Here is a 15013-nt window from a genome sequence, read left to right on the forward strand (position 1 = left end):
AGATCCATGGGATTTGTAAGTGCGCATGCGCGGGGACGCGACATTCGGTTGGTGGACGCACACATTGACTCTCATGATAAAGGTTTGGCCGGTGAGGTGCGCGAGCTCATCAAGTTGCGCGTTGTAGTGCATAATTAGATTTTAGGAGCCGTCAAAATCCCGGGGAAACCTGCTACGCGCCGACTAATGTCTGTTGTAAGTGACATTTTGGCACGTGTGTTGATTGATAGCAAATAAATGTGGTTGTTTTCCCCCCTTTTTCTTTATTTGTTATCTTAAAGGGATAGTTCACCCAAAAATCACCAATGATTTACTCTCCCTCAAGTCATCCTAGATGACATTCTTCAGTCAGAGTTACATTAAAAATGTCCTGGCTAATCCTAGCTTTAGTGAACGGCTGTTTCTGTCCATAAAAGTGCATCTATCCTTCATAAAAGTGCATCTTTCCATCTTAAAAGTGCATCTATCCTTCATAAAAGTGCATCTTTCCATCATAAAAGTGCATCTTTCCATCTTAAAAGTGTATCTATCCTTCATAAAAGTGCAGATTTCCATCATAAAAGTGCATCTATCCTTCATAAAAGTGCATCTTTCCATCATAAAAGTGCATCTATCCATCATATGCACTTTTATATTCACATGTTTTATACTACAGTTAAATCGCACCAACAGTATTAATATTCTGAACAGCAGCTATGCTAATTATTTCCCATCTGCTTTTCTGTTGTTATCTCGGGACACTAGTCGTGAGGACACTAGTTCGTCAGCTCCAGTTTGTATCAGCCTCTCATGGAGACTTCAGATGCCCCTGTGAAGAGACGACTCGACGCCAGCGTTGTTATGGCCTAAAATAATACATGATTGATTAACTTATTCTAACATTTTTCTTTAACATTCTCTTTCTAACATTTTTCAATGTACATTTATGAAATGCACTTTCTGTGAAGCTGCTTTGAAACAATGTGTATTGTGAAAAGCGCTATACAAATAAATTTGAATTGAATTGAATTGAATGCACTTTTATGATAGACAGATGCATGATGGATTTTATGATGGATAGATGCACTTTTATGACGGATAGATGCACTTTTATGATGGATAGATGCACTTTTATGATGGATAGATACACTTTTATGATGAAGGATGCACTTTTATGATGGATGGATGCACTTTTATGATGGATAGATGCACTTTTATGATGGATAGATACACTTTTATGATGAAGGATGCACTTTTATGATGGATAGATGCACTTTTATGATGGATAGATGCACTTTTATGATGGATAGATACACTTTTATGATGAAGGATGCACTTTTTATGATGGATGGATGCACTTTTATGATGGATAGATGCACTTTTATGACGGATAGATGCACTTTTATGATGGATAGATACACTTTTATGATGAAGGATGCACTTTTTATGATGGATGGATGCACTTTTATGATGGATAGATGCACTTTTATGATGGATAGATGCACTTTTATGACGGATAGATGCACTTTTGTGATGGATAGATGCACTTTTATGATGGATAGATACACTTTTGTGATGGATAGATGCACTTTTATGATGGATAGATGCACTTTTATGACGGACAGATGCACTTTTATGATGGATGGATGCACTTTTATGACGGATGGATGCACTTTTATGATGGATAGATGCACTTTTATGACGGATAGATGCACTTTTATGATGGATAGATCACAAAATTTTTGGGGCTTAAAAAACGACATAGTCATTAATTAAGCTTGGAAGAGTCAGGACATTTATTAATATATATCTGATTGTGTTCGTCTGAAAGAAGAATGTCACACACACCTAGGATGACTTGAGGGAGAGTAAATAATGGGCTCATGTTCATTCATGGGTGAACTATCCCTTTAAGCATATTTAAAATGGCTGATGTGTTTTATGATGTAAATATCCTGCTCCACTCAAACGCCGACCGGCGTTTCTTTGCTGGAAACTCTGTTGTTGTCCATTTACAGTCAGCGTTGACCAATCAGTGTTTCAGCGCTGACAGTCCTGTCCAATCAGCGCAGCCCAAGCGCGCCCAACAACCGTTCACCCAATAGCGAGGTTCGAATGGAGTGACGGAGGCGGTTAAAGAAAAGCGCTCGAGCCCAGCGCGCGAAGGCTGAAGTTCTGTTCGCTTACCTCCATCGGGCGGGAGATGGATTTACGCGGGTTGGCGCTGTAAAAATAAGGTTTACCCGTTGACTTTATGAAGTTTTGAATATAAAGATTGCGTTTTATACGTTTACACGTCGTTGGAGTGACTGCCTCGCGCAATTGATGTCGTTTTGTACCGAATAAAGCTCGAGACTCGACCTGAAGATGAGCTCTCTTCTCTCGGAGCGGGTAACGTACCACAGCGACAAATCACCTCAGAAATGCATATAAATGAAGACATTCGGTAAACAACCTCCTCAGAAATGCATATAAATGAGTACATTCGGTAAACAATCGCCTCAGAAATGCACAAAATGACACACTCGGTAAACAATCACCTCAGCAATGGATATAAATGACTAACGTTACATTGGGTAAACAATCACCTCAGAAATACACATAACTAAACGGTAAACTAGTAAAAGAGTTGAAAACTAGTAATATAGAAATGTTTAATGAGTTAATCGGGTTGTTAGTGTATAGCTAGCCGTTAGCTGTTCGTCCTGTTCTGTCTAACGCAAGGCCTGAGGGGAATTGTGCGCTCTTTATTTACGCTCGTTATTGCCATAATGTCGAATTCCTTTATAATTATATTCGATGTAGTGTTTACAACACAATAAAATGTCAATAAACACAGTGCAGGTCGCTTTCTGCTCGCAATATGTAGTCACAAATGTCGTATTTACGTTCTCTTGTGTTTTCAAAAGCGCGCGATTCATCAAATTGGACTTTATTTGTATTATTTTTGCACTGATAGTCTGTGAAACTGATATTAACGTGTATTTATGTCTGTAGGCTGAAACACGAACAGCTGAGAGCGACTCGGACAGTGGCATGGGCTCGCCGATGGAGGAGCCTGGGATTGACACCAACACGGTCCCTGAGGAACAACAAGGTGAGAGGGTCATAATACTGTATTTATTATAAATGTTCATGCACATCAATAGTGTTTTTATACTCATGTGCCCTTGTCATTTTTAATCAAAGAGTTAGTTCACCCAAAAATTTTAATGAGCCCATGATTTACTCTCCCTCAAGTCATCCTAGGCGTATGACTTTATTCTCTCAGACGAATACAATCCGAGTTATATTAGTATTTTATTTATAATAGCAGTGAATGGCGGATCTGTTTTTGAAGTCCATAAAAGTGCCACACATGTCTCCCATGGTTAAAGGTGCAATATGTAACATTTCTCCAGTAAAATATCCAAACACCACTAGGCCAGTGTTATATATTTTGTTCAGTCGAGTACTTACAATATCCCAAATGTTTCCAACTATTTCTAAATCATGAGATGCTATTTTACCCGAGGAACCGGGACGTGTGAGGGCGTGGCCTGTCGATGACATCATATCTGCGTAAGTTTCCGGTTTTATTCTGCAGAAACGCTTTCCTCTGAACAAGTGTGGCATAATAAAAGTCCCGCTGCTCGCGAGGCGTGTGTTGCGTTCATCTCATTAACAATCGCTCCAGCGGTTCCTCAGCTCCACAACACTCGCTCCTGCTTTGCTTCAGACTACAGTAACGTTAATAATCACATCAACAACATGATTCCTATCCCGATTCTGAGGTGAAGACCACATGTCCCGAGATTCTGCGCTCAAACGTGAGGCATCAAACTACGCCTTTGTATTGAACCGGCGACCTCTAGCGGACGGAAAACGTACATACTGCAGCTTTAATAAATAGTGATGCGTTTGTGTGAGGGGAAAATATCCATATTTAAAACTTTATAAACTAAAATAACTAGCTTCCGACAGATGGCGAATGCATAGATTTACGGCGAAAGTAACCCCTGACGTATTGACGAATGTGGAAGCGCAGAGGATGGAGCAAAACAAAACATCGGCCATGAATTAGAATCTAAAATGAGGATTTTTTTTTAAAGAGAAATGCCGGATATAATGGTATGTTCACATTTCAAATTATTTACATGTTAAGTCAATGAAAAGACGTGAATAGACATTCTGCGGTGCGATTCGCGTGCATTTAGCGTTTGACGCGTGATTCGCGCAAGTTGAAAAATCTGAACTTTGTCGTATATTCGCGCCGCGTTAACCAATCAGGAGCTTGCTCTAGTAGTGACAACAATGAGGAGAAAATCTGGTTTATATTAATCATATATTAATATCTGGTTCAGACAAGTGTGCATATGATTATCACTGTGATAACATTAAATGACATGAAACACAACACAGTCTCTTTCTGTTAAATGCAAGTTTGTTTGGTCAATAATACAAAAGTATAAGTAAAAGGTATAAGAAGCTACACATGAAAAAAGCAAATAATTCAGTCAAACATTCAAAGTCAGCGCTTGTCGGCTACAACGCTAACGTAAAGTTATAGCCTAAAAATAAACAAGTAATGAAACGTCTCTTTGCCCTCAGCTTAAACGATTCGCCAGGGAACAAATATTATAGATCCATGAGAGCAAAGATCAGCCGTTAGATCTACACAAGACGAATTATAGCTGTTTTTTGTTTGCTATTTTTGTTTGTTTTTTTGCGCACAAAAAGTATTGCCGTGGCTTCATGACATTTAAGGTTGAACCATTGGAGTCACATGGACTATTTTAACAATGTCTTCCTTTCTGGACCTTGAAAGTGTTAATTGCTGTCTATGGAGGGGTCAGAGCTCTCAGATTTCATCAGAAATATCTTAATTTTATGGGTTTGGAACGACTTGAGGGTGAGGAATTAATAACAGGAGTTACATTTTTGGGTGAACTAAAAAAAGGAACATTTATTGAACTAAAAAAAAACAATATTTCACAAATAGTAAAAACAGGTGAGGTAGAACAAGAAGAAAAAAAGTTCAGCGGTGAAAAATTCTGAAAATAAATATTTAAGCATAAATAAAATAATGACACTATTGCACACAGTATCAACAAGCGAGCAGCATAATAAAGTGCACACTGACTGCACTATACTTCATTTAAAACTATTTACAACCTAGTCATTTAATGGCTACACTCTAAAAAATGCTGGGTTAAAAATAACCCATGTTGGGTTGAATATGGACTAACCCAGCAATTGGGTTGTTGTGACCCAGCGGTTGGGTTAAATGTTTGCTTAAAACAACCCAATTGATGGGTTAGTCCATTTTCAACCCAACTTGGGTTATTTTAAACCCAGCATTGTTTAGAGTGTAGGTGCGCTTTCGTTAATCTCTTGTGGAGCAACACCAGCGGTAATTCAGGAGAAAATCTCCCAATGCTCCACGTGAAACTTCAGTCTTTCCACCTTTTACCATCGTCAATTCTCAGTTGATTCTGATTAATATGCGCGAGGGAGAGCGAGAGAGTTTGAAGACGGTGAGAGCTGCCCTGTGGACGCCTGACTGTAAATAATGCAGGGGAAAAAATATCGGCGAACGCAGCAGCCTTATATCGGCCGATACACGTAAAAATCACAAATATCGGCCGATATATCGGTCTAACACTAATAGTAACACCCCATGGTATTGTGGAAGCCGTGTTTTTTTTTTTATTACATTATTCATCTCCGGGTTCGTACAACCTTTTGAGAGTGAAATTCAAGCACTTTTTAAGTGTTTCACACTTTTTCCAGCACTTCAAAAGCTCTGAATATTATCCAATTTTAATATTATTTTTAGTGTGATGATTTGTAAAACTAAAAGTTTAAAGGTGCTGGCCACTTTATGGCAAAAACAAACAAAAAAAAACACTATAACCAGCATAGGAGCACTTATTTGACTTATTAGACATTTCCACTCCTTAATAAATGGAAAAAAGTAGGAAGTCTTAAAGAATTATCAAAGTATTTATTACAGGGTTCCTACGGGGTTTTGGAAAAGTATGGAATTTGATTTGAGTAATTTCCAGGTCTGGAAAAGTATGGAAAAAATAAATCTGTATGGAAAAATATTTATGTTTCCAGACTATTGTCCCCATTTCATTTTCTAAATATAAAATTAAGAATTTCTAAATGTATATAATAAATAAATACACAATTGTTTTTTTCAATGAATGAAAAACTTGTAGCCTAGCCATGGCAGTAAAGGTCAGACCTCTTCTCAGTTCAACAGGGCACTTTGTAGTTTGAGAAAGCAAGTTGGGTTTGAGGATAAAACCGAGTCGATGGTGGAGATGTTAAAGGAATAATACACACAAAATGAAAATGTGTCATTTATTCACCCCCATGTCTTTCAAAACCATAAGACTTTATTATATTAACATTTTTAATATTTTAAATCTGAGAGATTTCAGTCCCTTTATTAAAGGACTTCTAATGTCCTAATTATTTACTCACCTCAATGCCATCCAAGATATCCATGCCTTACTTTCTTCAGTGAAAGATAAATTAAGTTTTTGAGTTGGTTGCCATTTTGGATGGCATTGGGGTGAGTAAATGATTAGGACATTTTCATTTTGAGGTGAACTAATCCTTTAAATATCTTCATGTGTCCAAGATTAACAAAAGTCTTATTAGTTTAGAATGACATTTAAACTAATGACAATTAATAACCCTTTAAAAAAATTGACTGATTTAGCATTTTGATGGTTAAGGTCACAAAAGGCAATATTTTAATATAGGATTTCTAAATATTAGATAGCCTACATAGAGGTTTTGACTCAGAGTGTAACAGAAACATTTTAACATTTTGTAATTGAAAACATTTTAAGTTAAATATGGTGGGAAAAATCAGTAGGAAGTCTGGAAAAGTATGGAATTTTGAAATGAAAATTGTGTAGGAACCCTGTTATTAGTAATACAGTGGAAATTTGTAGATTTGGTTAGCAAGTTGATTTACGGTGTGCGCCCCTAAATTTTCTGGTTGTGCCCCTAAGATTTTCCGTTGGGGGCAACTGTGCTCCTAGTGAAACCAGTTAATCTGGAGCTCCCCTCATACTGTGCATAACCTCTTTATTCCACCATTGTGTGTCCAGATTCAGATGAAGACATCGCTGTTAGTCGGAAGGGCCGCTGTCGGAAGGCTCTTCAGGACAGTGAGAGCGATGGCGAGCCGGAAGAGGCTGGGATGGCGAATGCTCTGGTTCTGTCCGAGTCCAGCGATGAGGAGAAGAAGGCCGACGAGACGGAGAGCAAGAAGCGAGGGAAGCGAGTATCCCGAATCCCGATGGACAGTGGCGAGAGTGAGCCTGAGCACGCGGAAGTTCAAACCAAACCAAAAGAGGCAAAGAAAAAGCGGGAGAAGTCACAAAGACGCAAAGACAAAGAGAAACGCAACGTTGCCCTTGTAAAGCGACTGAAAGAGAAAACAGAGGTGGGTGTTTAGATCAGGGGGTTTTCAAACTTTATGATGCCAAGGACCCCCAAATATGAGGGACCCCCTTCCTAAAGTCCATCTATATATTTTTATTATTTTTATTAGGGCTGTCAAAAGATTAATCGTGATTAATCGCATCCAAAATAAAAGTTTGTGTTTACATAATATATGTGTGTGTGTGTACTCTGTTAATTATTATTTATATATAAATACTCACATTCATGTATATATTTAAGGAATATTTGCATGTATATACATTTATATAATCTATAATGTATATAAATATAAATGTTTTATATATATATATATTTCTTAAATATATACATGCTTGTGTGTGTATTTGTATATAATTATAATAATACACATATTATGTAAACACAAACTTTTATTTTGGATGCAATTAATCGCGATTAATCTTTTGACAGCCCTAATTTTTATGTATGAAAAAACATTTCAACTTAGATAAATAGTAAGTGTGACATTATAAATGCAACATATTGTTTTTAAAATTAAATTAGTTATACTTAATGTTGGATGTATAAACCCAGGGTTTTTCCTGGGTCAAAAATGCGCAATACTGACAATAAATTTAAAATAAATGCAAAGAAACCGTTAGTAATTTTTCAATCTGATATTATGTATGATCTCTACCTTGATGTTTGTTCCTTTTGATCCTCATTTTTTACAATATTTACTGATAATTGTTTTGGTATATCAATATTAAACAAATAGCCTAATTTTCTACCATATACAATTAAGTAAAATTATCAGCTTGCTAACAACTTTGTTCTGGTCTCTAACTCCAGTCTACACTAAATTATATTTATATATATTTATCTATTCTACACTCATAAATCACAATAACTCATCAAATAAGGCTTTCAGTCATCTATTCTACACTCATAAATCACAATAACTCATCAAATAAGGCTTTGGCGGCCGTCAAAAAATTTTCAATGCAGGAAAAACCCTGAAACCAATAAATGTATGTAAGCAGTTTGCGTACTGCGTTAAGAAAACTGCCCAGTGAGTAAGATAAAGGGGACTACATTTTTCAACTAAACATCGAAATAAATCTAATTAATAAACTAAATTAACCATATAAACTAAATTACTGATCTAATTATTGATCTAAAGCCCACACTGTCACTGTATGATAATTGAATTGAGCTGATGACATCAGTGTTTTCTCCAGAACGGCTGAATAAAATTATGCTGCATTATTTTCCTGTTTAACACTGTAAAGCTGCTTTGAAACAATCTGCAATGTTAAAAGCGCTATATAAATAAAGTTGACTTGACTATAGTAAGAAACTCACTAGAAAGATACAAAGCAAACATATACAGGGTTCCCACTCGTCCTGGAAAACCTGGAAAATTGATGACAAATTTTCCAGTCATGGAAAATTAGAGAATGTAAAATGTCCTTCAATCTAAAAAATCTTGATGTTGTCTGGGAAAATTCTTTTAAAAAAAGTTATTTCTTTACCCGAGTATAAAGAGTTTATCGCTGGCCCAAATAATTAGCGCTAGCTGCAGAAAGCACATGTTCAGGAATGCTGAGTTTGATGCGTATGAGTTGTATTTTTGAATAATAATGTTTAGTCTTGTGTTGCCGCTCTCAGCCGTTAGCTAATGCTAATGCTATAACTGCTCAAATGTATGCAGTGAATGTTAACTCGTAAGCTGCTCCCTAATCACATAATGTTGATATAAAGTCACATTTGTGTGTTATATAGTCAGAATTGTGTGATATAAACTCGCAATTCTGACCTTTTCTTCACAATTGACTTTTTTGCGCAGTTGCGAGTTTATATCTTGCACTTCTGACTTCTTTTCTCAGAATTGTGAGATCTAAACTGCAATGCAAGTTATAAAGTCCAATTCTGAGGAAAAAAGAATTGCGACAATTTTCGCGTTTATATCACAAATATGTAAACTCGCAATTGCGAGAAAGTCAGAATAGCGAGATAAAGAGTCACAAATTACCTTTTCTTTCTATTCTTTCTAGTCATAATGTATGATTAAGAGAAAATGCTGGATTGTTAAGTGATGGCAATAAACTGGACGGCTTTTAAAAAGCAATATTTGACATGATCCTTGTCTTTTATTCCCGCCGTAGTAAAATTGAAAATGTCCTGGAAAAGTACTGGAAAATGGTTGCTGAAAAAGAGTGGGAACCCTGATATACAATCCTGGAATGTATATGGCAAGATAGGAGAGAAACGTTTAGAAATGAAACAGAATGTTTAGTAGACTTTATCCATTTTTGCTTTGTCTTTTTATTCTCTGAAATTTTCTTCAGGACCCCAGTTTGAAAACCCCTGGTTTAGATAATTTCACGACCGTTTCACAATAGTTGCCTGTTTTATTCACTTCCCATTTATTTCCCTCCATTTTAAGGAAGCCCTTCCAATCAAAGCACTTAATGACAGCGGCTGTCTACTTGGAGACTCTGATCTATTTGATGCCCAGTTAGGGGAAGACTCTGAACATGAAGAGGAAGAGTCTCTAGATGCCATCCGATCGGCTGTGAAAAAGAAGGCCAAACATAAAGTGAGCTCAGAAAAATCTACGCAAATCTGTCTCCGCAAATCTGAATGTGTTACTAATGGCTGCTCTTTTATCATGCCTAGGCTCATCTGTCTGAGTTCAGTGGAGACGAGGAGCAGGAGCTCAAGCCGCAGCGGAAGGTGGGCGTGGCCGTCTCGGTTATTGTAGTGCAACTAAATCTCCAGCTGGTGTTTTTACTGAACGAATTGTGATTTCAGGAGAGGAAAGCGATGAAAGCCGGCAAGGAGGCACTCAAGCAGCTTCACAGTGAGAGTCAGAGACTGGTGCGAGGTCAGTGAGCCGCCACATCTGCTCAGCGCTAACTGAAGGCGCTTTAAGGACAAAATTTTCGCATGCGTTTTTTCGTATTCGTGATCCGGAAAATTCGTCACGCGCAGAGACCTTGCACACTGAGTCCGATGCGTATTTATGAATGCGTTATGAAAAAAACGCAAAACAGCACAAAATGCCGTCTTCCACCTCCTTATCGAGGAGCTGCGGATTATCCAGACCGATTCAAAGTTGAATGTCAGTGGCTCCGTTTTATGCTTTGCTAGCGATGCTGGAGCCACATATTAAAAAGAAGATTACCAATCCTGAACAGAGACTGGCAGAATGTCTAGGATACGCGCGCACACACACACACGGTTGGTGTGCTATAATTATAGCTGTGATATTGTAGTGTTTTTGATACAATAATATTTGTATATATAATTGTGGGTATCTGAGCACTGGCGATTCATTCACCAGCATTGCCAGCAGTTTTAGGTTGGGCATCAGCACTGTAGATGGAAAAAACAGAAGTTTTTATAAACTGTTGACTAGTGTTGTCCAAAATTTCGATATGTCGACGCGTTCTGCTGGATTTTTCCTTATGACAGTGTTGGTGTGACCGGTCTGAATTTCGCGCGAGATTGCACATCTACTCATTCCCGCAGATTTCGCGCTCGCATCTGAGGCGCGCACATATCGTAATAAAGCCGCCTCTGATATAGAAATGCAAAAATTAGCTCCTTTCTCCAGCAGGGTTCACACTCGTCCTGCAAAAACCTGGAAAATTTATGACAAATTTTCCGGTCCTGGAAAACGCATGGAAAATTTGAGAAAATGTCCTGGAAAATCTTGTTGTTGTCTGGGAAAATTATTTTAAAAAAGTTATTTCTTTACCCGAGTATAAAGAGTTTATCGCTGGCCCAAATAATTAGCGCTAGTTGCAGAAAGCACATATGTATTGTATTTTGAATAATGATGTTTAGTCTGACATAGAAATGCAAAAATTAGCTCCTTTTTCCAGCTTATTAATGGTCAAATACACTCAAAAAATGTCTCCCATCTTGGTGAGTATTAACGTTAACACAGTCGTAAACAGTTCAGGAAGATTGTGTAGCAGGAACAGTATTTGGGATCCATGCGTGCGTCTGGTCTTAAAGGGACAGCAGTTATTTGTTATTCACACTATAAAAAGACAAACGATCACTTACTTCTCTTGACTGATTAACTTGTGTAACTCTAATGGATTCATCTGTATTACATTTTTTACAATGAAGATTATCCAATGTTATTTTAAATTTGATTACGTTGTGTAGTTTTTAAATTCAGTTTCTTACCTACAGTCTAATTTATTTGTGCTATTGTTTGTAACTTGTTTATTTGTTCTTATTTTATTAGCCTACTGACTCGTCTTTTTAAATTCAATTTGAAATCAAGCTTCCTTGTGCTGTGTGCAAGCTATTGCAACAAAGTTAGCAAATATTTGTGAGATAATTGTAATTGATCAACGTTTATATATGAGAAAAAGCTTAAACTTAGACTTTCAATAGACTTAAATAATAATATTAAATTATTTAAGTTATATGAAATTAATAAATTATATGAAATATGTGACAGCGTTTTTTCCCCATGGTATCGAATATCAATACTTTTTTAGGTATCGTATCGAAGTTAGAAATTCCAGTATCGTGACAACATTACTCTTGACCCATAAAACGAGCTTATAAGGACACAAAAGTGGATACAGGCCATTGAGACAGAGCGCAACACATTATATTACACTGAGAACTACACACACTGGAGGGGAATGTAATCAGCGACAGGAAATATATAAAACTGACATTTGGATATTTAACTTAAGTGACAAAATGTTTACTGCACACAGACGTAGTGTCAGGATCCCAAAATGTACCCATTCTTCTGCTGAAGCGTCACGTTTTACTTCCTTTATCCACTTTTTTTGGGTCGACAGCTTATAAAAACGTGTTTTTTAGCTTGTTTGCTGTACACCTTGTCACATATCAGCTTTTAGACATTGTTCTGTTTTTTGTTATAAGTCCGAAATGATAAGGAGGCGCTTCACGCAATGCAAAGTCAGTGGAGAGCGCTGGATTGCCCCCCCCCCGGTGTGGGCGTGGCCTAAATGCGCTTTGTCTCTATTACACAGAGTCTGAAAATAGGCTAACTTCCGTCAACTTAACCAACCTGCTTGAAAAAGGGAGCACTGTGGACTATTTCTAATAATAAAGTTAATTTCTGACATTGCTTTCTCTTGCACATTTGCAGAGTCCATGCTCAATCTGCCCTATCACATGCCCGAGCCCAAAGGTATCGACCACTTCTTCAAGAGAAGACCTCGCCCAGAGGGTCCTGCCATGGCTTTGCTCAAGTATGACATCAAAATCTTATCAGTTCTGTCACTAATTAACTCAATCATCTCACGTGTGCGTTCATACGGTACCAATCATAGATCTACATAATAAAGGCTAGATGTCTCGTCCGCTGATGGCCAATGGAGGTCGACGTCCACACCTGGCGGCCATCTTGTCACAGTCAGCTCGCTCACTCATTGGGTTTTAATGGTGCGTGTACTTTTTTAAATAACCATAACTTGCTCGATTTTCAAACTGTTTGGTTTGTTATAAACGTCAGAGATGTAGTTATGACTCTTATTCATAATTTGTTCAAGCATCCAGAATTATAGCCACGTTAATAACGTTTGTAAGAAACCAAACCATTTGTAAATCCGTCAAGAATTCAGAGAGATGAGAGTATTTGTGTTCAGATCACTCGCCTTACATCAGGAGCCTGCCAGAAAGCTGGCCTGTGACAAGATGGCCGCCGGTGATGACGTTAGAGACTCCGCCGTAACACATCTAGCCTTTATGATGTATATCTATTAGTGGAGTAACGGTACACAAATCTGACGGTTCGCTACGTGCCTCGGTTTTGAAGTCACGGTTAGGTACAGCAATTTTACAAAATTGCTTTTTATTTATGTTTATTAAGTAGTGGTTTACTGAAGAAAAAAAAAAAAGTCTGTCCTTAAATTAATTAAATTATAACAAAGTTGATTGAAGTTATTGCTGTAAAATATAGGGAGCCCTTACTTGAACATTACCATAATATTAAAGGTTCACAACAGAGCCCAAACTATTAGCCTAAATTCAGTTGCTATTTATTTTTAGATATAATAATCAACACTCAAATAACACACCGGTAGTTCGCAAATATGTAAACTTCACATAAGGCAGTTTTTGCAATAAATTCTAAATCTAATTATAAAATACTTTCTCCAATTCGTTGTTGAAATATAATAATTTATACACAGTGTCTGTCATTTTCATGACAGGTTTATTTAAACACACATGAAATAATCAAGACATCACTAACAGTTTCAGTCGAATATAAAGAATATAACGGCTAATATAATGAATATATAGGCTAATATAAAGAATATAACGGCTAATATAATGAATATAACGGATATAACGGCTAATATAATGAATATAACGGCTAATATAATGAATATAACGGCTAATATAATGAATATAACAGCTAATATAACGGTAATATAATGAATATAACGGCTAATATAATGAATATATAGGCTAATATAAAGAATATAACGGCTAATATAATGAATATAACGGATATAACGGCTAATATAATGAATATAACGGCTAATATAATGAATATAACGGCTAATATAATGAATATAACGGCTAATATAACGGTAATATAATGAATATAACGGCTAATATAATGAATATAACGGCTAATATAATGAATATAACGGCTAATATAATGAATATAACGGCTAATATAATGAATATAACGGCTAATATAATGAATATAACGGTAATATAATGAATATAACGGCTAATATAATGAATATAACGGCTAATATAATGAATATAACGGCTAATATAACGGCTAATATAATGAATATAACGGCTAATATAATGAATATAACGGCTAATATAATGAATATAACGGTAATATAATGAATATAACGGTAATATAATGAATATAACGGCTAATATAATGAATATAACGGCTAATATAATGAATATAACGGCTAATATAATGAATATAACGGCTAATATAATGAATATAACGGCTAATATAACGGTAATATAATGAATATAACGGCTAATATAATGAATATAACGGCTAATATAATGAATATAACGGCTAATATAATGAATATAACGGCTAATATAATGAATATAACGGTAATATAATGAATATAACGGTAATATAATGAATATAACGGTAATATAATGAATATAACGGCTAATATAATGAATATAACGGTAATATAATGAATATAACGGCTAATATAATGAATATAACGGTAATATAATGAATATAACGGCTAATATAATGAATATAACGGCTAATATAATGAATATAACGGTAATATAATGAATATAACGGTAATATAATGAATATAACGGTAATATAATGAATATAACTGCTAATATAATGAATATAACTGCTAATATAACGGCTAATATAATGAATATAACGGTAATATAATGAATATAACGGTAATATAATGAATATAACGGTAATATAATGAATATAACGGCTAATATAATGAATATAACGGCTAATATAATGAATATAACGGCTAATATAACGGTAATATAATGAATATAACGGTAATATAATGAATATAACGGCTAATATAATGAATATAACGGCTAATATAACGGTAATATAATGAATATAACGGTAATATAATGAATA

At 35.9% G+C, this 15013-nt stretch overlaps 1 protein-coding gene across 2 annotated transcripts in view; it reads left to right on the forward strand.

The window, feature by feature from the left end:
- Positions 1-2092: 2092 nt before the first annotated feature.
- clspn (claspin) overlaps positions 2093-15013 on the forward strand; it is a 35685-nt gene continuing 22764 nt past the window's right edge. Inside the window, exons 1-7 of one of the 2 annotated variants that reach the window (XM_079828909.1) lie at positions 2093-2216; positions 2977-3076; positions 7092-7429; positions 9836-9988; positions 10069-10125; positions 10204-10276; positions 12542-12644. In XM_079828909.1, the coding sequence (XP_079685035.1) occupies positions 3016-3076; positions 7092-7429; positions 9836-9988; positions 10069-10125; positions 10204-10276; positions 12542-12644 (785 nt within the window). In that variant the 5' untranslated portion in view covers positions 2093-2216; positions 2977-3015. Of the gene's footprint in view, positions 2371-2976; positions 3077-7091; positions 7430-9835; positions 9989-10068; positions 10126-10203; positions 10277-12541; positions 12645-15013 lie in introns of both variants that reach the window. The other variant, XM_079828908.1, reaches the window with a different exon arrangement.

The sequence above is a fragment of the Gobio gobio genome (genome assembly GCF_949357685.1).
Source record: "Gobio gobio genome assembly, chromosome: 11".
Taxonomy (NCBI): domain Eukaryota; kingdom Metazoa; phylum Chordata; class Actinopteri; order Cypriniformes; family Gobionidae; genus Gobio; species Gobio gobio.